At 39.2% G+C, this 19,504-nt stretch overlaps 2 protein-coding genes across 4 annotated transcripts in view; one reads left to right on the top strand and one right to left on the bottom strand.

The window, feature by feature from the left end:
- The window catches only part of WDR77 (WD repeat domain 77), a 9,219-nt gene extending 4,925 nt beyond the window's left edge, over positions 1 to 4,294 (bottom strand). The window contains exons 1-4 of one of the 2 annotated variants that reach the window (XM_024119650.3): positions 3,987 to 4,294; positions 3,540 to 3,725; positions 2,619 to 2,760; positions 2,292 to 2,341 (exon numbers count right to left, since the gene is read on the bottom strand). In XM_024119650.3, coding sequence (XP_023975418.1) covers positions 2,292 to 2,341; positions 2,619 to 2,760; positions 3,540 to 3,725; positions 3,987 to 4,101 — 493 coding nt within the window. In that variant the 5' untranslated portion in view covers positions 4,102 to 4,294. The remainder of the gene's footprint in view (positions 1 to 2,291; positions 2,342 to 2,618; positions 2,761 to 3,539; positions 3,726 to 3,986) is intronic. The other variant, XM_007101685.4, reaches the window with a different exon arrangement.
- ATP5PB (ATP synthase peripheral stalk-membrane subunit b) lies at positions 3,796 to 18,383 on the top strand. 2 transcript variants are annotated; one of them, XM_024119651.3, is made up of 8 exons: positions 3,796 to 3,889; positions 4,419 to 4,514; positions 4,791 to 4,827; positions 8,517 to 8,662; positions 11,282 to 11,445; positions 11,838 to 11,963; positions 16,723 to 16,902; positions 17,966 to 18,383. In XM_024119651.3, exons 2-8 carry the CDS (start codon positions 4,475 to 4,477, stop codon positions 18,041 to 18,043), a joined length of 771 nt encoding a protein of 256 aa, XP_023975419.1. In that variant the 5' UTR covers positions 3,796 to 3,889; positions 4,419 to 4,474; the 3' UTR covers positions 18,044 to 18,383. The 2 variants fall into 2 exon arrangements, with proteins under 2 accessions (XP_023975419.1, XP_007101748.2); XM_007101686.3 differs by having other exon boundaries at positions 3,856 to 3,871.
- The last annotated feature ends 1,121 nt before the right edge of the window (positions 18,384 to 19,504 follow it).

The following is a 19,504-nucleotide window of genomic DNA, read 5'->3' as shown; positions in this document are numbered from 1 at the left end:
GCGTCTGGAGCCTGTGCTCCGCAACAAGAGAGGCCGCGATAGTGAGAGGCCCGCGCACTGCGATGAAGAGTGGCCCCCACTTGCCACAACTGGAGAAAGCCCTCGCACAGAAAGGAAGACCCAACACAGCAAAAATAAATAAATTAATTAATAAAACTCCTACCCCCCAACATCTTCTTTAAAAAAACAAACAAACAAAAAAAAACAAAAGGGGCTTTTCCTGAGACAAAGAAAGAGCACCTGCGTAAAATTCTGTGAAGGAGGCTGGCCTTTCTCAGCCACACCACAAACACAAGTGTGGTTCTGTGACTCATCTCTTCTCTTTAATAATGAGAATTTTGAAACATATGACAGGTGGTTGTCATAAGGACATCTCATAAGCTTATCTGAATTTAAAAATGAAGTCAGACTTTTTCTGACTGAAAGTTAAGTCTCATTTGGCCAACTGGCTTAACAGTGCATATGGTTTTTGGCAGTTAGGTTATTTGGTAGATGTTTTACATAAATGAAAATGAGCTTAATCTGCAAATCCAAAATTTTGAGAAACATATTTTATAAGTGTACAATAAATGACATGGCCAGATATAACTTTCTTTGCAACTAGTTAAATTTAAATTAGATACTAATTTTAAAATGTGTGAGAGGGGGCTTCCCTGGTGGTGCAGTGGTTGAGAGTCCGCCTGCCGATGCAGGGGACACGGGTTCGTGCCCCGGTCCGGGAAGATCCCGCATGCCGCGGAGCGTCTGGGCCCGTGAGCCATGGCCGCTGAGCCTGCGCGTCCGGAGCCTGTGCTCCGCAACGGGAGAGGCCACAACGGTGAGAGGCCTGCGTACCACAAAAAAAAAAAAAAAAAAAAAAAAAAAAAAAAAATGTGTGAGAGGGTACAGTTTTTCAAAATTCTTTTAGGGCTACATGCTAAAAATGTGAAAGGTCTCCGCTAAACGTTAATTACAGGCTGTGGAAACCACCTTATCCAAAGTGATTTAACCAGACTTTCTGAGATAGTCTGAATGTGGCTCTGCCCTGAGACAGAAGTGTGGGCTCAAACTACCTTCCATAGAATCCATGAAAAGCCAACACAAGGAAAAGGAATATATTGCTCACCTGAGAAAAGCAAAGCTTTGGGACAAACACCATGGGGGAGTACAAAAGATGAAAAAAATATGTGGTTCCTCTGCCCTCAAGGAATTTGGAATCAGTGGGGGGAATAAGAATAAACACAAAGAACTAATTAAAAAGGCTGAAAGGAACAAGTGCTGAAAAAAAGTTATTTAGCATTGACCAGCAAAACACATCATAAGTCTAGGAAACAAAAGGCAAGTATAGTAGACTTTGAGCACTGACATTTTAACATTATTGTCTAACTATCTGCAAGTGACCCTGAAGCTCCAGGAGATATATGAGTCTATGATTTTGCTTCCCATATCTGAATCACGCACTTTGAAGTTACAACTGGCAGAGAAAGGCACTTAGTCACTGGGGAAACCAGTGATCACCCATATCTACATCTCTTAGCCACACACACATTAACGCTCTATACATTATCTTCATTAAGATTTGGTATCTTCATGAGGAATGGCTCCCAAAATAAAGCCAACTGCTAGTGCTTCTAATGAAAGTGAGCAGAAAAAGGAACATTAATAGAAAGTGATGGTTCTCACCAAAAAAATGAGATTTTATGGAGATGAATATTCAAAAGTTCAAGGTTCACAAGTATCAGGGTTTATACTTGGAAAATGCCAAAGATCTACTGTGATCGGGTTTAGATAGCATGGTATGCTTGAAGGAGTGACAGTAAAAAGGCTTGAATGCCAGGACATGAACATGAGATTTTAACCTGCAAGCCACAAGAAACCAATGAAAGACTAAAGATTACAGGTAGAACAATGAGATGAGTGCCACCGTCTGTATAAGATAAAGCCTGAAAGTAAATGGGAGCATAAGAAATGGAACGGAAGGTCACTGATGAAATGGAAAAAGACTCCAAAGAACTTGGGGACCAACTGATAGTGGGAAACAGGAGGAGTGGAAGAGGACTGGGATTTTCAGCCTCAGATGACCAAGAAGGTGGTGAGGCTGTCAATAAAAAAAAAAAAAAAAATAGGAAAATTATGAAAAGGGCTAGAATCGACATTGGATCCTGACCATAGTTTTGGAAGAAATACACTACCAGGCAGGAGAGCAAAGAATTGATATCACTAACATGCAAGCAAAGGTCAAAGAGCACAAAGGGGAAAATAAAAACAAAACAACCAAGGCCAGGACTGAAAAGGAAAGAACATGCACTCACCTCGGTATGAGTTCAGAATCATCTGCTGAGCAAGGTCCCAAACTTTGATGCTAAGAAGCAAAAGGAAACAGAGACTTAATTTGACCTACACTACCTACATAAAAACGTGTGTTCAAATAAGAACGTCCTATGTCTTTGCCTACTGGACTTCTGGTACAGCCTACTTTTACAATGGATTGCAAAAATCTCTAAGAAACCTTAGAGACATGTCATAATTAGTCACTGGGTTCTCATAATGAGCCCAAAACATTATTTAATGAGGCTAATATGATGCTAAAGACACCCAAAGGAGGCCCAGAAACAGGAGCGATGAGAGGAGGGACCCACCAGAAGTCTTTGCTACCACTGACAGCTTGCGTGCCAGAGCTTAGGACACTGACTGTAGACACGATGTCATCGTGCTCATACTTGCAGAACTTGCTGACAATTAGTGTCTCATTCTCATCCAGCTCCCACAATTCAACAGCACCTGTTGGGGGTGGGGAGGAGGGTGAGGGAAACAAGCTTGGATTATGCCAAGACAGCAATTCGCTTCTAGGATTCTAAGCTCTCAGGAGACAAGGAGGAAATCTCCCCAATGATCTGAGTAGCACACAGTCCGTACAGTTAAATATTCCCAGTTATTTGGACACTAAAGTATTTGTTGAACAATTTGAATAAATGTCTTAGAGTCATAAAAATATGTTGAATAACATAAAAATATGTTGTACAGTGACTAAGTACAGAAAATCCCCAAATAGCTGCCCTGAATATAGTGTTCAAGCTCAATCGCCAGAGAGGCTCAATCTTTAATGTCCCACCTTTATCCTTCCATGCAATGCCTGCCAACGTCCATATTCTGATTTCTTTTTTTTTTTAATGTCAAAGCCTCCATTGCTGAGTCTGACATTCAAGGTAAAGAAAGCAGAATAAAGACATTTAAGAATAAAATGGGAAGAAATGGAAAGAGCACAGATTGGCCTCGGCATCATCTTTAAGATCAAGATTATCGTTGGTTTGGGGTTGGGTGGCTACAGACAAGAAAAATAGTTCCAATTAATTTCTTAATTTTGTTATGGATTTTGCTAGGAATTTCCACCAAACAATTTAGAATCTTGGGAAAGGTATTTCCTACCTACACAGTTACTCTCCTTCGGGACCAACACCCTCAAGCTCCCCCAAGAACTGAGTATGGAATTTTAAAAATTGAGCCCAGCCCGACCTATACCCCTGGCCTCCATCCCACCTGTAAGGTTGAAAGTGACTCACCTGAATCGGAAGCCACTAGGATTCCTCTGTCTCCTACCCAAGTGAGGTCAGCCACTCCGGCCTCCGTCTGGACTCCAGCGGAGCAGAAACCTTCGTTGGGGGCGGCACAAGGGTCCTTGAAAAGCCAGAGGGAGCCAGCCCAGCAGCGGCCACTCAGGCTAGAAGCCCCGAGCAGAAGCGCCCCATCTAAGGGAGATACAAGTTGTCAGCGCGTGAGGAGTGGAAGGGCTAATCTCCCTGGTGACCGCCCAGCATCCAGCTGGCCGGGTCTGGATCGGAGCCCAGCAACGCCGAGCACGGCTGGGGACTGAGCTCAGCGACGCGAGGCAGGGGTGAGGATGGCACGCGGGGTAAGCGGGGGTCTGGGGGCAGGCTGGAAGGTTTAGTCCCGGGAAAAGGCATTCGGGGTGGGGTGAGGGAACTCCCAGACCCAGGACCTAGGCTCACCCGACCGGTACCGCGCAGCCTCCAACTGCCGCTCCATACAGGCGGGCGCATTAGGGGGAAGGTTCCACTCCCGGGCCTCCGGGGGCACTAGCGGGGGCGGGGTTTCCTTCCGCATCTCCACGATTCCAACTCCAACCTAGACCCAAACTGGACGCCCGTCGGAGACTCAGCTCCGCGAGCCACCACGTGGTCCCTCTATAGGCCTCCGCCCCTCTGGCCAGGCTACAGCCTCTCTACATCTCGCGAGAATTGCTTCTACGATTCCATTCCGCTTTCCAGCAGGCAACCTCTTGCCGCGGGCTCTCAGTGCTCTGTGCTTCTTATCGCCAAAAAAAAAAAAAAAAAAAAATAGACCGGAAGTTGATGGAAAAGGGCACGAGGTTCTCTTCTCGCGATACTTGTGAGCGACCATCTTGTTTTTGCCCCTGACAGAGTCTCGCGTAGCGGTCATTGGGGCCCGAAGACTGTTGTGTGGACGTTTTCTGACAATGCTGTCCCGGGTGGTACTTTCTGCCGCTACCGCAGCAGGTGAGAGGTACAGACCCTGGTCCGGGCTAGCAGAGTGATTGCAAACCAGCGCGTCTAGGGTTACTTGGAGCGGGTGGGAGGAAAAGGGGTGAAAGGCGCGGCGAGATTTGGGCCTGAGTGGAGGGTTGATTAGTGCCGCTCAGAAGCAGAGTGTGGGGTCTCGGGGAATAGGAATGGGGGACGCATGGCCTTAGTGATTGGGCTCCGCGGGGACCGAGGAGGGGGCAAACCAGATTTCACCGTGACTTTGCTAACCTGTGCCTTGTGTATTTGTAGCTCCCTCTCTGAAGAACGCAGCTCTCCTCGGTCCAGGGTAAGTGTAAGGGGTGTAATACTCCGTTTTGTCCTTGTTTTATCACCTATTTCACTTCTGGGTAGTCTGCATTTAGCTTTAGGCCGGTAATTACCTTTCTTTAGGTTATTTTGGAACGTTTCAAGTCTTACTGAAACGTGTGCTCCTTTTACTGCCTGGAACACCGTTGTGTCACCTAATAGCAAAGGTTAAGAGAACAAGTGATGTGTTCTAACAAAACTAGAAACTGGTTTTGGTGTTCCCTAAGCCCCGCCCCTCTCCCTTGTGACCTTCAGCTAGGCACAGCTGCGGCATCCCTAGTCGGGGTTACTAGATTGCATACCCGAGGACAAGTTTTGTTAAATAAAACAATGAAGCATATTGTTTTTAATCTGTTTTCTAGATTCCAACTTTTACTGTCAGGTCAGAGGAATTATTTGTCGTTTCAGTAAATATTTATCTTGCTACCCACATAACCGAACATACAAAAATGAGTAAGGTTAAGTACCTGCCTTTGTGGACCTCACGCACTGTCTGCCAGAGGAGGCAGCTATAAAGTAGTAGTTTACAGTGGGGATTCCAAAGCTGAAAGAGGGTACACCGGGCTCCTCCACTTACAAGTGGGACCTTACTGTGGAACCTTAATTTCCCCTTCTGCAAAATAGAATAGTACATTATGGAGTGTGAAAATTAAGAGAATTAATTCCTGGGAACCCTAAAAACAGTACTTGGTACATAGTATGTACCGAGTAAATATTAGAAGGTGTTACTGATATTTCATAAAACATGTCAGTTTTCTTTGGGATTTCTCTTTTTACTTCCAGACTTAGTCCTAAATCTTGCAAAATTTGATAACAATCCTGTAACTTGAAAAAGTGGCTTTGGTTTGTCTGTAATTTTTGTATAAGCAATAAAGTGAGGCTATAATTGGCTGCTTCCAACTTTTCAGAGAAGAAAGATTCCATATAGACAAGTAAATAATTGTAATATAGGTAATAAATACATATACAAAATGCAAGGAGCATCCTTGATTTCTCTTTCACATTTCATGTCTAATACATAAGTAAGGCTCTTTCTCCAGATTATATCCAGACTCTGAATACTTCTTTCACTACCACTGCTACAGGAGTGTGAACCACCATCACGTTTCACCTAGGCTATTTCAGTTGTCTCCTAACTAGTCTCCTTGAATCTATATTCTTGTCCCATTACAGGCCATCCTCACTGTAGCCACAGGGATTATGTCAGTCCCCCCACCCTTCCCCTGCAAAACCCTCTAGAGCTGCCCGTCCCGCTTGAAATAAAATCCAAACTTACGATAACACAGAAAGTTCGACATGAGTTGACCCCATCCTACCTCTTGATTTACCTTCTTACATTCTCTTTTTAGCTCATTCTCTAGCCTTACTGGCCTTCTTGCTATTCCTCTGAAAACTGCCAAGCTTATTGTTGCCTCAGGATCTTTGTACTTGCTCTTCTCTCTTTTCCCCAGGTCATTGGCTCAAACGTCATCTGATCTACCAAAAAAGCCTTTCTCCCACTCCATTGCTCCTTAGCCCCTTCCTTCACCTATTTTTCTTCATGGAACTTAACAACTGTCTGAAATTGTGTATGGACCTATACACTCACACTTCCCAAACCCCCACTAGAATGTCAGAGGCTGGGACTTTGTCTGCTTATTGCTGTACTCCCGGTACCTAATATAAGTAGAAAGTCAGTAAATGTTTTGTTGAGTGAGTAATTGTCAACCCAAGATTGGAAGGCCTTTATAAAGGATATACTCAAGATGTTCTGAAGGCTGGTTGGTCTTGGCAGGCATTAACTGAAAGTTATACCAGGCAGAAGGAGCAGCATGAGGTATGTTTTTTGGGTTTTTTTTTTTTTTTTGGTTTTTGAAAGCTAAGTAATTCCACATGGCTGGAGAGTAGGAGAATGAAGGAAGATGAGGATATAAAATTTGACAGGTGCTGAATCACGTATGCTGTAGTAAGTAGTTTGATTTCTGTGGGCAGGAGAGAGCCTGTTGAAGAGTTTTAAAGTCAAATTTGCATTTTAAAAACTTTCAAAGCAGCAGAGAGGGGGCTAGGTTCAAGGGGTATTTGAGGAGAAGCCAAGAGAACAGATTTTGGATTGCTTACTTGTTTAGGCAGGAGTAGATGAGGGCTTGAACTGAGACAGCCAGTTAGGGAGAGGATTTGTGTTCCCCTAAAGCAAGTTCTTTAGTGCTATGATTTAAGTCAGTGGTTCTCAACCTGGGGCAGTTTTGCCCTCCAAGGGACTTTTGGCAATGTCTGGAGACATTTTTGGTTGTCACCACTGGGTAGGAGGGGGGATGCTACTGGCATCTGGTGTACAAAGGCCACAGGGATACTCCTAATTACTCTAAGTGCACAGAACAGCCTTCCACAACAAAGAGTTGTCAATAGTTCAAAATGTCAGTAGTGCTGAGGTTTAGAAACCCTGATTAAAATGAAAGAAACTTGAGCATGATTCTCAGATTTCAGAAGTTGGTGAGGTAACTCAATACATTGGGAAGCAGAAATAATATTCAAAAGACAAGCAGTGAACAGTAATCAATGAAATAATGTAAACTCTTACATTGCAAGGAGATAAAAGAGAGGAGAGGTGAGGGACAAAAACATACTTAGAATTTGAAGGAGATTTAGCTCGACAGCAGATATGAAAAGGCTAGAGGATTTTATTTCATCAGAATCTTACGTACCAGTATGCTGTAACTGCTACAAATGCAATCTTAGGCAACTTTAAAGACGAGAATAGTTCGCAAATCCATGATAATAGTACAGTGGTTCAAGCCCAATAATGGCAATAGCAAGTTCTCAATATGTATTGATATTTGTAGGTTGAATGAATTAGTCAAGCTATATTTCAGTTCAGTATTATGTTCAGTTCTGTATACTTCATTTTTGTAAACAAAACCAGTTTGCTGCTTGTGGACAGTCAGGATTGTAAGGAACTGAGATGTTTAACCCAGATACATGAGTGTTATCTTACATAGAAAAATAATATTAGAACCAGTGGATAGAGGTTTCAAGGATGTATATAGCAGTTCAATTCAAAGAATGAACATAGTTAGAGCTATCCAACACTGAAAAAGCATGTTTCACTTAGTGGTTATTTAGCACCCCAATACGGAGAATATTCAAAAAGGTCAAAGTTCTTGCCATTGGAGCTCACAACACAGTGGACATGTAATAGCTAACCACTTACATAAAACTTTACCATATGCCAAGCACCATTCTATATACTTTACATTTATTAACTCAGTTAATCCTCACAACAACCCTCTAAAGTCATATTCTTTGTTCCCACTTTGCTTTAGAGAAATCAGAGACTACAAAAGCATAAATTAAAATTTGAAACCAGATAGTCCGGCTGCAGAGTCTATGTTCTTACATAATTCATTGCTGTTAATAGACATGTAAAGTGCTAGACAGATGACCCGTGAGACTTAACAGAAGGGATTCTAGTATTGGGTAGAAGGTTACATACAGCTTTTAAGTACGTTGTTTCCCCTTATCACACAGCTAATTATGGGACCCTAACCTTCCTGTTCTTGGTCTGTTCTGTTCCCATTAAGACAGTGGGAAACAGCCTCAATCCTCATCCCTATTTGTTCTTTTCTACAGTTGTTCATACATTGTGTTCTCTTTAAAGAATAGGCTTTATATTTGTGTAATTCCTACCTGTAGGGTATTGCAGGCAACAAGGATCTTTCACAAAGGGCAGCCAAGTCTTGCCCCTGTACCACCTCTTCCTGAATATGGAGGAAAAGTTCGTTTTGGGCTGATCCCTGAGGAATTTTTCCAGTTCCTTTATCCTAAAACTGGTGTAACAGGTGAGCATTTGCCCAGTGTTTGATAATATGTTTAGATGGTATGGTTTATGTTAATCTAGCGTTTTAGTGGCCTCTTAACCTCTTCCCCATGTACCAGAAAAATCAAGTCAGCTGTTTTCAAAAGTAAAGTGTGGAGGTGATTCAATGTAAGAATTGATTGGTTGCTTTAACTTGTCTTTGGAATAAATTTGTTTGGGATTTTAACTTGATTTTATAACATTGTCTCCATTTCTGCTACACCAAATTTATTGACTGCCTGCTCTGTGCTAGGCACTGTTCTAGGCATACAGTGGTGAACTAAAGTGCCTGCCATCGTGAAACATAACATTCTTTTGTAGGATAGACAATAAGGAAATGAGTAACTGGGGAATTCCTTGGCGGTCCAGTGGTTAGGACTCGGTGCTTTCACTGCAGGGGCCCGGCTTCCATCCCTGGTCAAGGAACTAAGATCCTGCAAGCCGCACAGAGCGGCCAAAAAAACCAAAATTGAGTAACTGTGTAATACACTTTCAGGTAATGATAGAAAGAGCTATGGATTATAATAAAGCCAGGTAAGGCAATAGAGACTATGTGTTGTATGTATAATTATGAAAAAAGCTGGACCATATTTATCAGGTTTTTTTTCCTTTTAAAAAGGCATAGGGACTTCCCTGGTGGCGCAGTGGTTAAGAATCCGCCTGCCAATGCAGGGGACACAGGTTCGAGCCCTGGTCCGGAAAGATCCCACATGCCACGGAGCAACTAAGCCCGTGCGCCACAACTACTGAGCCTGCGCTCTAGAGCCCGCGAGCCACGGCTACTGAAGCCTGCGTGCCTAGAGCCCCTGCTCCGCAACAAGAGAAGCCACTGCAGTGAGAAGCCTGCGTGCCGCAACTAGGGAAAGCCCACACACAGCAACGAAGACCCAATGCAGCCAAATAAATAAATAATTTTATTTAAAATAAATAAAAAGGCATAAACTGTACTGAAACCTTACATTTTTATAATACGATATGCTTTCACTATTTAATCCATACGACAGTTCTGTGAAGACTTTTTTAAATAATAAATTTATTTATTTATTTTTGGCTGCATTGGGTCTTCGTTACTGTGTGCAGCCTTTCTCTAGTTGTGGCGAGCGGCGGCTACTCCTTGTTGCGGTGCGCCGGCTTCTCTTTTTGTGGAGCACGGGCTCTAGACACACAGGCTCAGTAGTTGTGGCTCCGCAGGCTCTAGAGCACAGGCTCAGTAGTTGTGGCTCCGCAGGCTCTAGAGCACAGGCTCAGTAGTTGTGGCTCCGCGGGCTCTAGAGCACAGGCCCAGTAGTTGTGGCTCATGGGCTTAGTTGTTCTGCGGCATGTGGGATCTTCCCGGACCAGGGCTCAAACCCAGTGTCCCCTGCATTGGCAGGTGGATTCTCAACCATTGTGCCACCAGGGAAGCCCTATGAAGACATTTTTATTACCCAGAACTAGAAAACAAAGAATATGCTGAGATTTATTCTCTCTTTAGTGACTGATTTGGACTTAAACACAGGTTCTACAGTTAAGTTTAGTGTTCTTTCTACTACACGCACTGCCTCTCTTGCTGTACCCAAATATTGCTATGACCATGAAACATTGAAAACCAAAGATTTTTTTTTAATCTCTCCAGGGAGTGGCCTAAGATAGCATTTCTGTAACTAAAATTGCAAGAAACATTAATTTCCTCAGACCTCCATAGCTGATAAAAATGCTACATATGATAGGCCTTTCTTATAAATTCACATTTAAAATTTATACATTGAAGGCAAATGTTTTTTAAAAAATGAACTGTTGAAACTTTGTATGGGAAACTGGGTAAAATATATTTGAGAATGTAACCCTTTTATTCTCATAGTATATCCTAACATCCTTTGGTACCTGTATTGCTCAAAAACATTGTAAACTGCTTCCCCAAAGACCTGCTTTGACCTTACCTCGCATCTAATGAGGCATAGAGGAAAATCCTAAAGAAATGTACCTTATGGTTTGTGTCCTTTCAGAATTCATGGCCTGGTTAAAGAAAAAGATGGCTATATTTGAAGCATTATAATAAGATGCTACAGGAATTGAGAATCCTGTTATTTAGTTCTTTTACATACATGCTGCTTCATAGTTGTATCTGTTTTGTTTGCTTATTTCCAGTGTCAGGTTCCTATTCAGTAAATAGGCAAGAGTGGCTAAATTTTATTCTGACCAATGTCCCCACTCAATAAATGGTATATTTTGCTGCACAAATTACTTCTGGAAGTAACCTGACATCTTTATAAAATACTTCTTGTTTGTTGAGCAATTGTACCAGATACTTAATATACATTATTTCTCAATTTCATCAACCCTATGAAGAAGGTACTATTTGCATATTACAGTTAAGGAAACTAAGCTCAGAGATCATCTGTATTGCTCAGTGTTTTATAAGTTGCAGAGTCAGATTTCCATGGGTGCAGATCCTTGTTCTTGCAACCCTACCATACTGGTTCTCATCTAGTGTTCCGTCTTTGAATCTGATTATTTAAAATCATTATTAACTTTACCTTCAACTAATTAAATGCGGAAGTATCTCTGTCTTCCCCTTTCAGACATAGCATATCCATCATAAAATAACTTTTTCTTCTTTTAGGACCCTACGTGCTCGGAACTGGGCTTATCTTATATTTACTCTCCAAAGAAATATATGTGATAACTGCAGAGACCTGCTCTGCCATTTCAACAATAGGGGTGCTTATCTATGTAATTAAAAAATATGGTGCCTCTGTTGGGGAATTTGCTGATAAACTCAATGAGGTAAGAACTATAAAGCTTATTTCCCATTTTAGACCATAGTAGTTGTGTCAAAGCCATCAAGTGATGGTTTTGGTATGAATGATAGGGGCAGAGCATATAGAAATGAATCTAATTATAATGATTTCAATTATAAGTGTTAATGTTATTACTAACTTGAGATCAAGTTTTAAAAATCTACCAAACTTTCTCCAGCTTTTCCATAGTTTTGTTCATTCAACAAGATACTGCATAGCTATTTGGGGCAACTCTTTTTAAGGATTTATATAGTTCTCCCTGTGTGTGGGTGTTTTCACAAATCAGGGTTATGACTTCGAGGAAGCATAAAATGAAACTTGTTTTTTATTACCCTTGGTACTTTCACTGATCTTTGTTGTAAATGTCATAATTTGCAGCAAAAAATTGCCCAACTGGAAGAAGTGAAACAGGCTTCCATCAAACAAATCCAAGATGCAATTGATCTGGAGAAGTCACAGCAGGCACTGGTTCAAAAGCGCCATTACCTTTTTGATGTCCAGAGGGTAGGTTTCAGAACTTTCTAAGGCAAGTGAAGTTACTCATTTGTGTGCATTTAACACGAAAAATTAGAATCTTATGAGGAATAATAGTTGGATAGGTTGAGCATATTTTGTTTAGAAAAGAGAATATTTGGGTGGAGGTCTAAATAGCAGTTACAGCTATTAACTATTCAGTGGACCTAGCAAATAGAAAAATAACTAGAATTATTACTCTAAAACTAGAAAGAGTAAAAAGTATAAAAAGACACGTTTTGAATCCACACAGAGGGAAAATAATTCATTAAGTTATAGCGGATTAAAAAATGGCGTTCACTGTAAAATACAGTAGGTGAAATACATGCTGTGCATTTCATATGTGCTCGCTATAAGAAAGTCTTACTTAACATACTTGCTATAAGAAAATCTGATACCTTACATTCCAAATTCACAAAGCAGATTCAGATGGCAGGAGAGCTTTTTACCATGATCAAAGCATAATTAGATTCTAAAATATTTAGTTTCTAAAACAACTTTAGGAACATGTTCAAGCATTTTTTTGTTATTTACTTTGAGCCCAGTACTTTATACCTGATATTTAAAGTGAGACGAGCTTATATTGAAATTTTACGTATAGAAACACCTATGAAATGAAAAATTAGGTGCTAAAGTAAAATAAGTATCTGAAATATTAAGGGTCTGGGCCATTGTTTCCTAGTGTAGTCTCAGTACCATGTGCATCAGTCATCTTTGATGCAAATTTTTGGACCCATTCCAAGACCTGTGAGATTAGAACCTCTGTTAGGAGCTATCCAAGAGTCTGTATTTTTTTAAATAGGATTCTGAGAGATTCTTAAGCACATAAATTTTTGAAATCCTCAGAAATTTTTAAAATATCATTCTGTGCAGATTTAGGTTACAATCTAAATGCTTCCTGTCTCATAGAAACTATGTATGCACAAACAAAATCTGGCTTTTGAAGATGTAGCTTTTTTATAAGATTCAAATGATAGTCATTAAAATTTATATTTATTTAATAGGTATATTTTATGTGTGGACACTGGTCAAGACAAGGTTCTGGGAATACAGCAGAGAGCAAAACAAAGTCTGCCTTTCTGGGGTCTCTCTCCTAGCCAGGGGTTGAGAGAAGGACAGGAGAAAAATAATTAAGCAGATGTGAATGTCACCTGGGGTGAAGTACATGTAGAATAATGAACTTATGTTAAAGGAAAAGAGATTTTAGAAGGAGGGAGTTACTATTTTTATTGGGCAGTCTAGAAAGGCTTCTAATGTGATATTTGAACAGAGAACTGTCGAAGTGATGGTTCAGGCTGTGTGGATTTCTGAGGAAATAGTATTCCAGGCAGAGGGAAGAACAATTGCAAGGGCCCTAATCCTGGAAGCTTGCTTGGTATAGACAAGGAAAAGTAAGGAAGCCACTGTAGCTGAAGTGGAATGGGTGAGGAGGAAGGTAAAAGGAAGCCAGGCAGAGAGTGGCCAAGGGCTAGGTCATGTAAAGTCTTATAGGCTTCTGTGAGAACTTTGACTTGTACTCAGAATGAGAGAGAAAGTCATTGAATCTTTTGGGCAGAGGAGTGATAACGATCTCACTCATGTCTTGAAGGGCGACTCTGATGGCCTTGTTGAAAGTAGTCTTCAATCTTGTATGCATTGGTTCGAAATGCCAGTGAGTTAGGCAAATAGAGTTGTTAGGTAGACCATTAGGTATGAGTCTGGAATCACTGGGGAGAATTCCATACTGGAGATGAGGGAATCATGAGCTTACAGGAGGCACAGCTGTAAGACTGGAACATGAAGGAAAATAACTGAAGGAAACAAGGATTATTTTAATTTATAGTTGCCCTACTTACGGTCAAGTAGTAAGGGTCTAAGAGTTTGGCATAGGATTTAGCAGCATGGAGGTTGGTGACCTTGGTAAGGGCTATTTGAGTAAGTTGAAGGAAAAAAAATAAAAAAAAAGAAATTGGAGTCAGTATAGATCACTGTCAAAATTGTGAAGGAGTTTTACTGTATTGGTGGGCAAAGAAATTACTCAGTAGCTCAGAAGGTAGGATGTAGTAATCAAGAGAGATTTTTTTAAAAGATTGAAAGTATAATTACATGTTAGCATCTGATAGAAATTAGTAGAGAGAGAAAAATTGATGCAAGAAAGGGGTGGGAGTAGGGAGGAATTTGCTGGAGCAGTGTCCTTCAGTAGGCCAGAGAGTTTAGAATACACAGGTGGAAGGGTTGGCTTCAAGAGCAGACAGTTCAGCCATAGTTAAAGAAAGGAAGGCAAAGTATTTGAGTATGGGTCCAGGTAGATTGGTTTATACGGTGGTAGGAGTTTGTGAAGTTCTTTGTTTTATTTTTCTCAGTGAAATAGGAAGGTAGGTCATTTGTTGAAAAGGAAAGTAGTCAAGGAGATATACTAGAGATTTCAGGAGAAAGAAGGACAGGAGAGTGAATGGACTAAAAAAAATGTACCTAGAAGTATTAAGGGTCTACTTGAGATTAATATCTCAAGCCTTTATATAAAACAGGCAGACCTATAAAGATTCTCATTGCAGACTAGAAGATGACAATATACCTGTCACCATTACTAATTCAATGTTATTCTGGCAGTAGTAGCTGATATTAGAGAAGAGAAAGAAATAAGAGATATAAAAATTAGAAAACATAAAGTTATCCTTACTTATAGATTACTTGATTATATACCTCAGAAACCTGAGAGAATCAATGTAACTCTTAAAACCATAAGCAAATTCAGTAAGGTATCTGGGTACAAAATTAATATCTAATAAACAAAATCAGTAGCCTTCTGTATACAAATATCAGTCAGAAAATATACGAGAAAAAGTTAAACCATTTAGGAAGAGATGCCTAGGAGTAAACTTAACTAGAAATGTACAGTCTATTTACTTTGAAAAATGTGAAATGCTTGTGAGGTATAAGGTTCTAAGAACCTAGACTCAATAATATAAGGATATCAAATTCTCCCTACTTTAATCTCTAAATTTTACACATTCCTAGAAAGAAAATACTAATAGACTAGGGGTAGGGGGTGTTGGGACTTGAACAAATTGATTATTACTAGAAAAAGTAAAAAATATTCAGGAGTATTCTGAAAAAGAGAAGTAATGAACAGTCCTACCAAATATTAAAGCTCAAAATTATAAAGGAACTTTAAATAGCTTGGCACACTACATGAATAGAAAGATTGGCACAGCACTTGAGAGAGAGGGTCTAGAGATAGACCTAAATGCATAAGGTAGTTTAGATCAGTGGCATTTTCATCTTAGAGGGGAAAGACAGATGGGTATCTTTGTAGATACAGAGTTGTTTTCCTACTTTTTGCCTTATACCAAAACAAATTTAAGATGAATTAAAGATCTTTAGATAAGAAATGAAACCATAAAAGTACAAAAAGAGAACATGAAAAACAATACAATACCCTTGGAATGGCAAAGCCTTTAATAAAGACAACAAAATGCAGAAACTTGTGTGGTGATGTATGTTAACTATACCCATTGTGGTGATCATTTCACAATATATGCAAATACCGAATCATTGTGTTTGTATACCTGAAATTAATGTAATATTGTATGTCAGTTATACTTCAATTTTTAAAAATCCAGGAACTATAAGAGGAAAAATTAAGTTGATCTTTTTAAAAATTTAAGTTTTACATGTAGAAGTTACCATAAACAAAGTTAAGAGACAAACTAGGAAGAATACATGCGTTCCATGTAACACAAAATGGTAGTTACCTTAGGATAGGCCAACATCCCAGTAGAAAACTAGGTGTAGGACATGAACAGTTTATAAAGATATAAGTAAATGTAAATGGCTTCTAAATATGTAAATCTCCTTAGATAATGACAGTTAAAATTGATATTTTTATCAGAAAAGTCTAGAGTAAAATGTTTCATAAACACCATTGGTCAGGGTTTAGAGTAACAAGCATTTGTGTTGCTGGTGAGGGTATGAAGCAGTACAACTTTTCTGTGAAATTGGACAGTGTTAATCACAAGTTAAAATGGACCTTTAAGAGCATGGGCTTTGTAGCCTGACTCCTTGTAGTCAGGTCTTGGCTTCACAGTTCATTTGCTCTATAACCTTGGACAAATTCCTTAGCATCTGCCTCAGTTTCTTCCTCACTGTAAAATGAATATAATAATAGTAACTATCCCATGGTGTGATTTTAAGATTTAATTGAATTGACACACAGTCTTTAGAATATAGTAGGTTCTCAACAGTTATTAGCTATTATTTGACCCAGCAAGTATTCTCACATAAGTGCAAAGACATATACAATATACGCAGCAGCATTATTTGTTAAAGAATTGGAAGCAACCTAATCTATTAATAGAGCTTAAATAAATTATGGATTATGAGACACCAAAATAGTAGAATCCAATGTAACTTTAAAAATTAAGGTGGGTCTTTGTGTCATAATCAGTAAAAGTGATGTTCATGTGTGTACATATACCTGTGTTTTGTTTATTAAATATTTCTGGGAGAGAATACAAGAAATAGAGGAAGATGGTAGCCTGTGGAGGGGCTGGAGGAGACTTATTTTTTACTGCATATACTTTTAAATATATTTTTACTATATGCTATTAGCATTTTTCTACCACATGCATGTGTTACCTATTCATATTAAACAAATGAATTTTGCATAAAATACAGGTAATGATGGGTATTCTAATGGGCAGAATCCTCAGAATGGAAGTGATCCTTTAACTGTGCAAACAGTTTTCATCACTTCTTAATTTTGCTTCAGAATAACATTGCCATGGCCTTGGAAGTTACTTACCGGGAACGGCTGCATAGAGTATACAAGGAGGTAAAAAATCGCCTGGACTATCACATCTCTGTGCAGAATATGATGCGTCAAAAGGAACAAGAGCACATGATAAACTGGGTGGAGAAGAACGTGGTACAGAGCATCTCTGCCCAGCAGGTACATGATGTTTTGAAGCTTCTGGAGTTGTATTGCTATCTCTGACAGGATAAAAATAGCTGGTAAGGAGTCTTTAGCCTAGAGACATTGGGGTGGTCCTGGTTCACTTTTCTGGTTAGTGATAACCTAGAAGATGCTGTACAATTGCCTTGGTAGGTTGCCTCCCTGCTCAAACTTTGGCTTCCAAAGGGTCTCTCACCTCATGGTTCAAAAAGAGTGGAAAGATGGTTGAGAACACTCATTGAACAGACCTATATTCAAGTTCCAACATTTGGGAAATATTAAACAACATATTTCATTTCTCTGTAAAACAGAGGCTGGACAAGTTACTTCTGAGCCTCTTCCATTTTCTGAATAATTCCATGATTTCCATTCCATGCCATTTCCTCTTCCCAGCCACTTAATTCATTGGTCTTGAACAGAAATGTTTTCTATTTTTTACCTAAATGTGACTTCCTTTTTAAATTTTATGTTCTTTATTTACTTTTGACTTGATTTCTTCTTTCTTAGATTTATAGTATACTTAGGCTTTTCTGGTCATTTTCTGCATAACCATGCAGGACTAGAAAAACAGGGTCTGTCAACATTTAATGCCTTGGGTTTTTAAAAATAAACTGTCTTTTACATAAAAGTGATATACTTATTTAAGAAACTTGAAAAGACAAAAGTATACAAAAGAGACTAAAAGTTATTTTTATTCTTTCTTAACATTTCTCTATTACTAATGTTTGTTAGGTTGGTCTTTTTCAAGCAACTCTTAGCTGTAAAACCTAACATCAGTGGCACATAGTTACAAGAGTATCTAGCTTCAACCTCTAAACAGGTTTCACTCATAGAAGCTATGAGCCAGGGGACTTTAAATTCCTTGCATTTGCTTAAAATAAATTTTGCATCTCCCCCATGTTAAATAATTAAATAATTTTTTGTAGTCTATCATATTAAGCCAGTAATCCATCTTGAGATTCCGAGGAACCTCTTATAGGAGGTATCCTTTAGAATTACAGTGTTTATACCCTTCCATGATTTGAAAAGGTCTAACCAGCTTTATCTTTCCTTATCACAGGAGAAGGAGACAATTGCCAAGTGCATTGCAGATCTAAAGCTGCTCGCAAAGAAGGCTCAAGCACAGCCAGCTCTGTAAATGCATCTGTCCCAATTGAGACAACTAGAAACAGTTGACTGACTAAATGGAAACTAGTCTATGTGACAAAATCCTTCTGTATTGGTCTCTACTGAAGTTAGTTTCCCTTTCCTAAAAATGAAAAGTTTGAGTTTCATATAATGAGAGAATTAAAACAATCTATTGGCCAGTAAGATGTTTCTCTCATCCTTCTTGTTCGGCATTTTGAGTTGTTCCATGATCACTTTTGAATAAGCAGTCTGCTTTGAATAAAGTTTGGTACCTGACTAAAAATTGTCAAGTTAGAGTTTAAATTTGAATTAATTCAACCATCTTACAATAAAGTGACGGTTGAAACAAAGTTTTTCAAGATGCATAATTTTCTGAAATGTTATTTCAACATTTATTATATGGGTAAAAATTAAAGATGTCATTGAGCTGATAATATTGTTTATAAAACTGTTAGTGGTAAGCTATTTCTTGCTGACAGGTTATGGGAAATTTAAAACTTTTCGGTATTCTTAAAATAACTAAAGGAAATCTTGTATATTAAATTATATCGTTGACTTTATTTTCATTTTAGTAGTATGTCAACAGAAAATATTATGGACTCAATGTGTCATAAAATCACTCCGAAAAATCCAGCAGATAAGTTAGAAAATTCTGCCCTTCCATTGGTTTGTCTATATTTAATTCTCCCATACTTGTATAAGGATTTACTTGTAAACAAATGGATAACTTACATAATACGAAATATTTGAAAATACGTACCATATGGATAATTGCCATTTTCATTGACTTCCTAAGGTTTTAATTATATAAAAATCATTTAAGTCAGTATTTATGATTTATTGATGGCTAATGTATTCATCTTATATAGAAATCAGACTGATATCATTATTAACATGTTACTTAAAGGAGATTTCGATAGGGTCAGCAGAGGTGTTCCAAATTATTCACTAAAGAATTGCTGTGCTAAGCACAATCCTGCACTGATCATACAGAGATAAAACGTTCCTACCTCAGGGAGTTAAAATATCTACTGGAAAGGCAGTAAGAATATGTGATACAGTACACATTTTGGGTGTTTTGAGAGTGTAATGACAAGCACCATTTTAGGTAGTCTCAGTAACATCATCATTTTCCTTGTACGTAACTGTATCAGTCAGCATTCAGTCAGAGAAGCAGAACTACTAGAATATATGTTTATAGGTGAGGGATTTGACTTTATGCTGTCGTGGGAGCTGGTTAAGCAGTCTCTGTAAGCTCTTAATCTTTGTTTCTGATGAAGGAACTTGACGTGCATGGAGCAGGCATTTAAGAAGGGAAGGTGGATGTGAAATGGGAGCGGGTAGGAACAAGTGGAAATCACAAGCACGGACTGAAACCCTTGTCAGTTTTTGTTACCTCAGATCTTCATGGTATGACTGTCCTGCAAAACCCCAGGCCTTTCCTCACACACCTGGTCCAAAGGTTAGAGAA

This window comes from Physeter macrocephalus, chromosome 4, assembly GCF_002837175.3.
Source record: "Physeter macrocephalus isolate SW-GA chromosome 4, ASM283717v5, whole genome shotgun sequence".
NCBI lineage: Eukaryota > Metazoa > Chordata > Mammalia > Artiodactyla > Physeteridae > Physeter > Physeter macrocephalus.
This window is presented reverse-complemented; position numbering and strand designations above follow the sequence as displayed.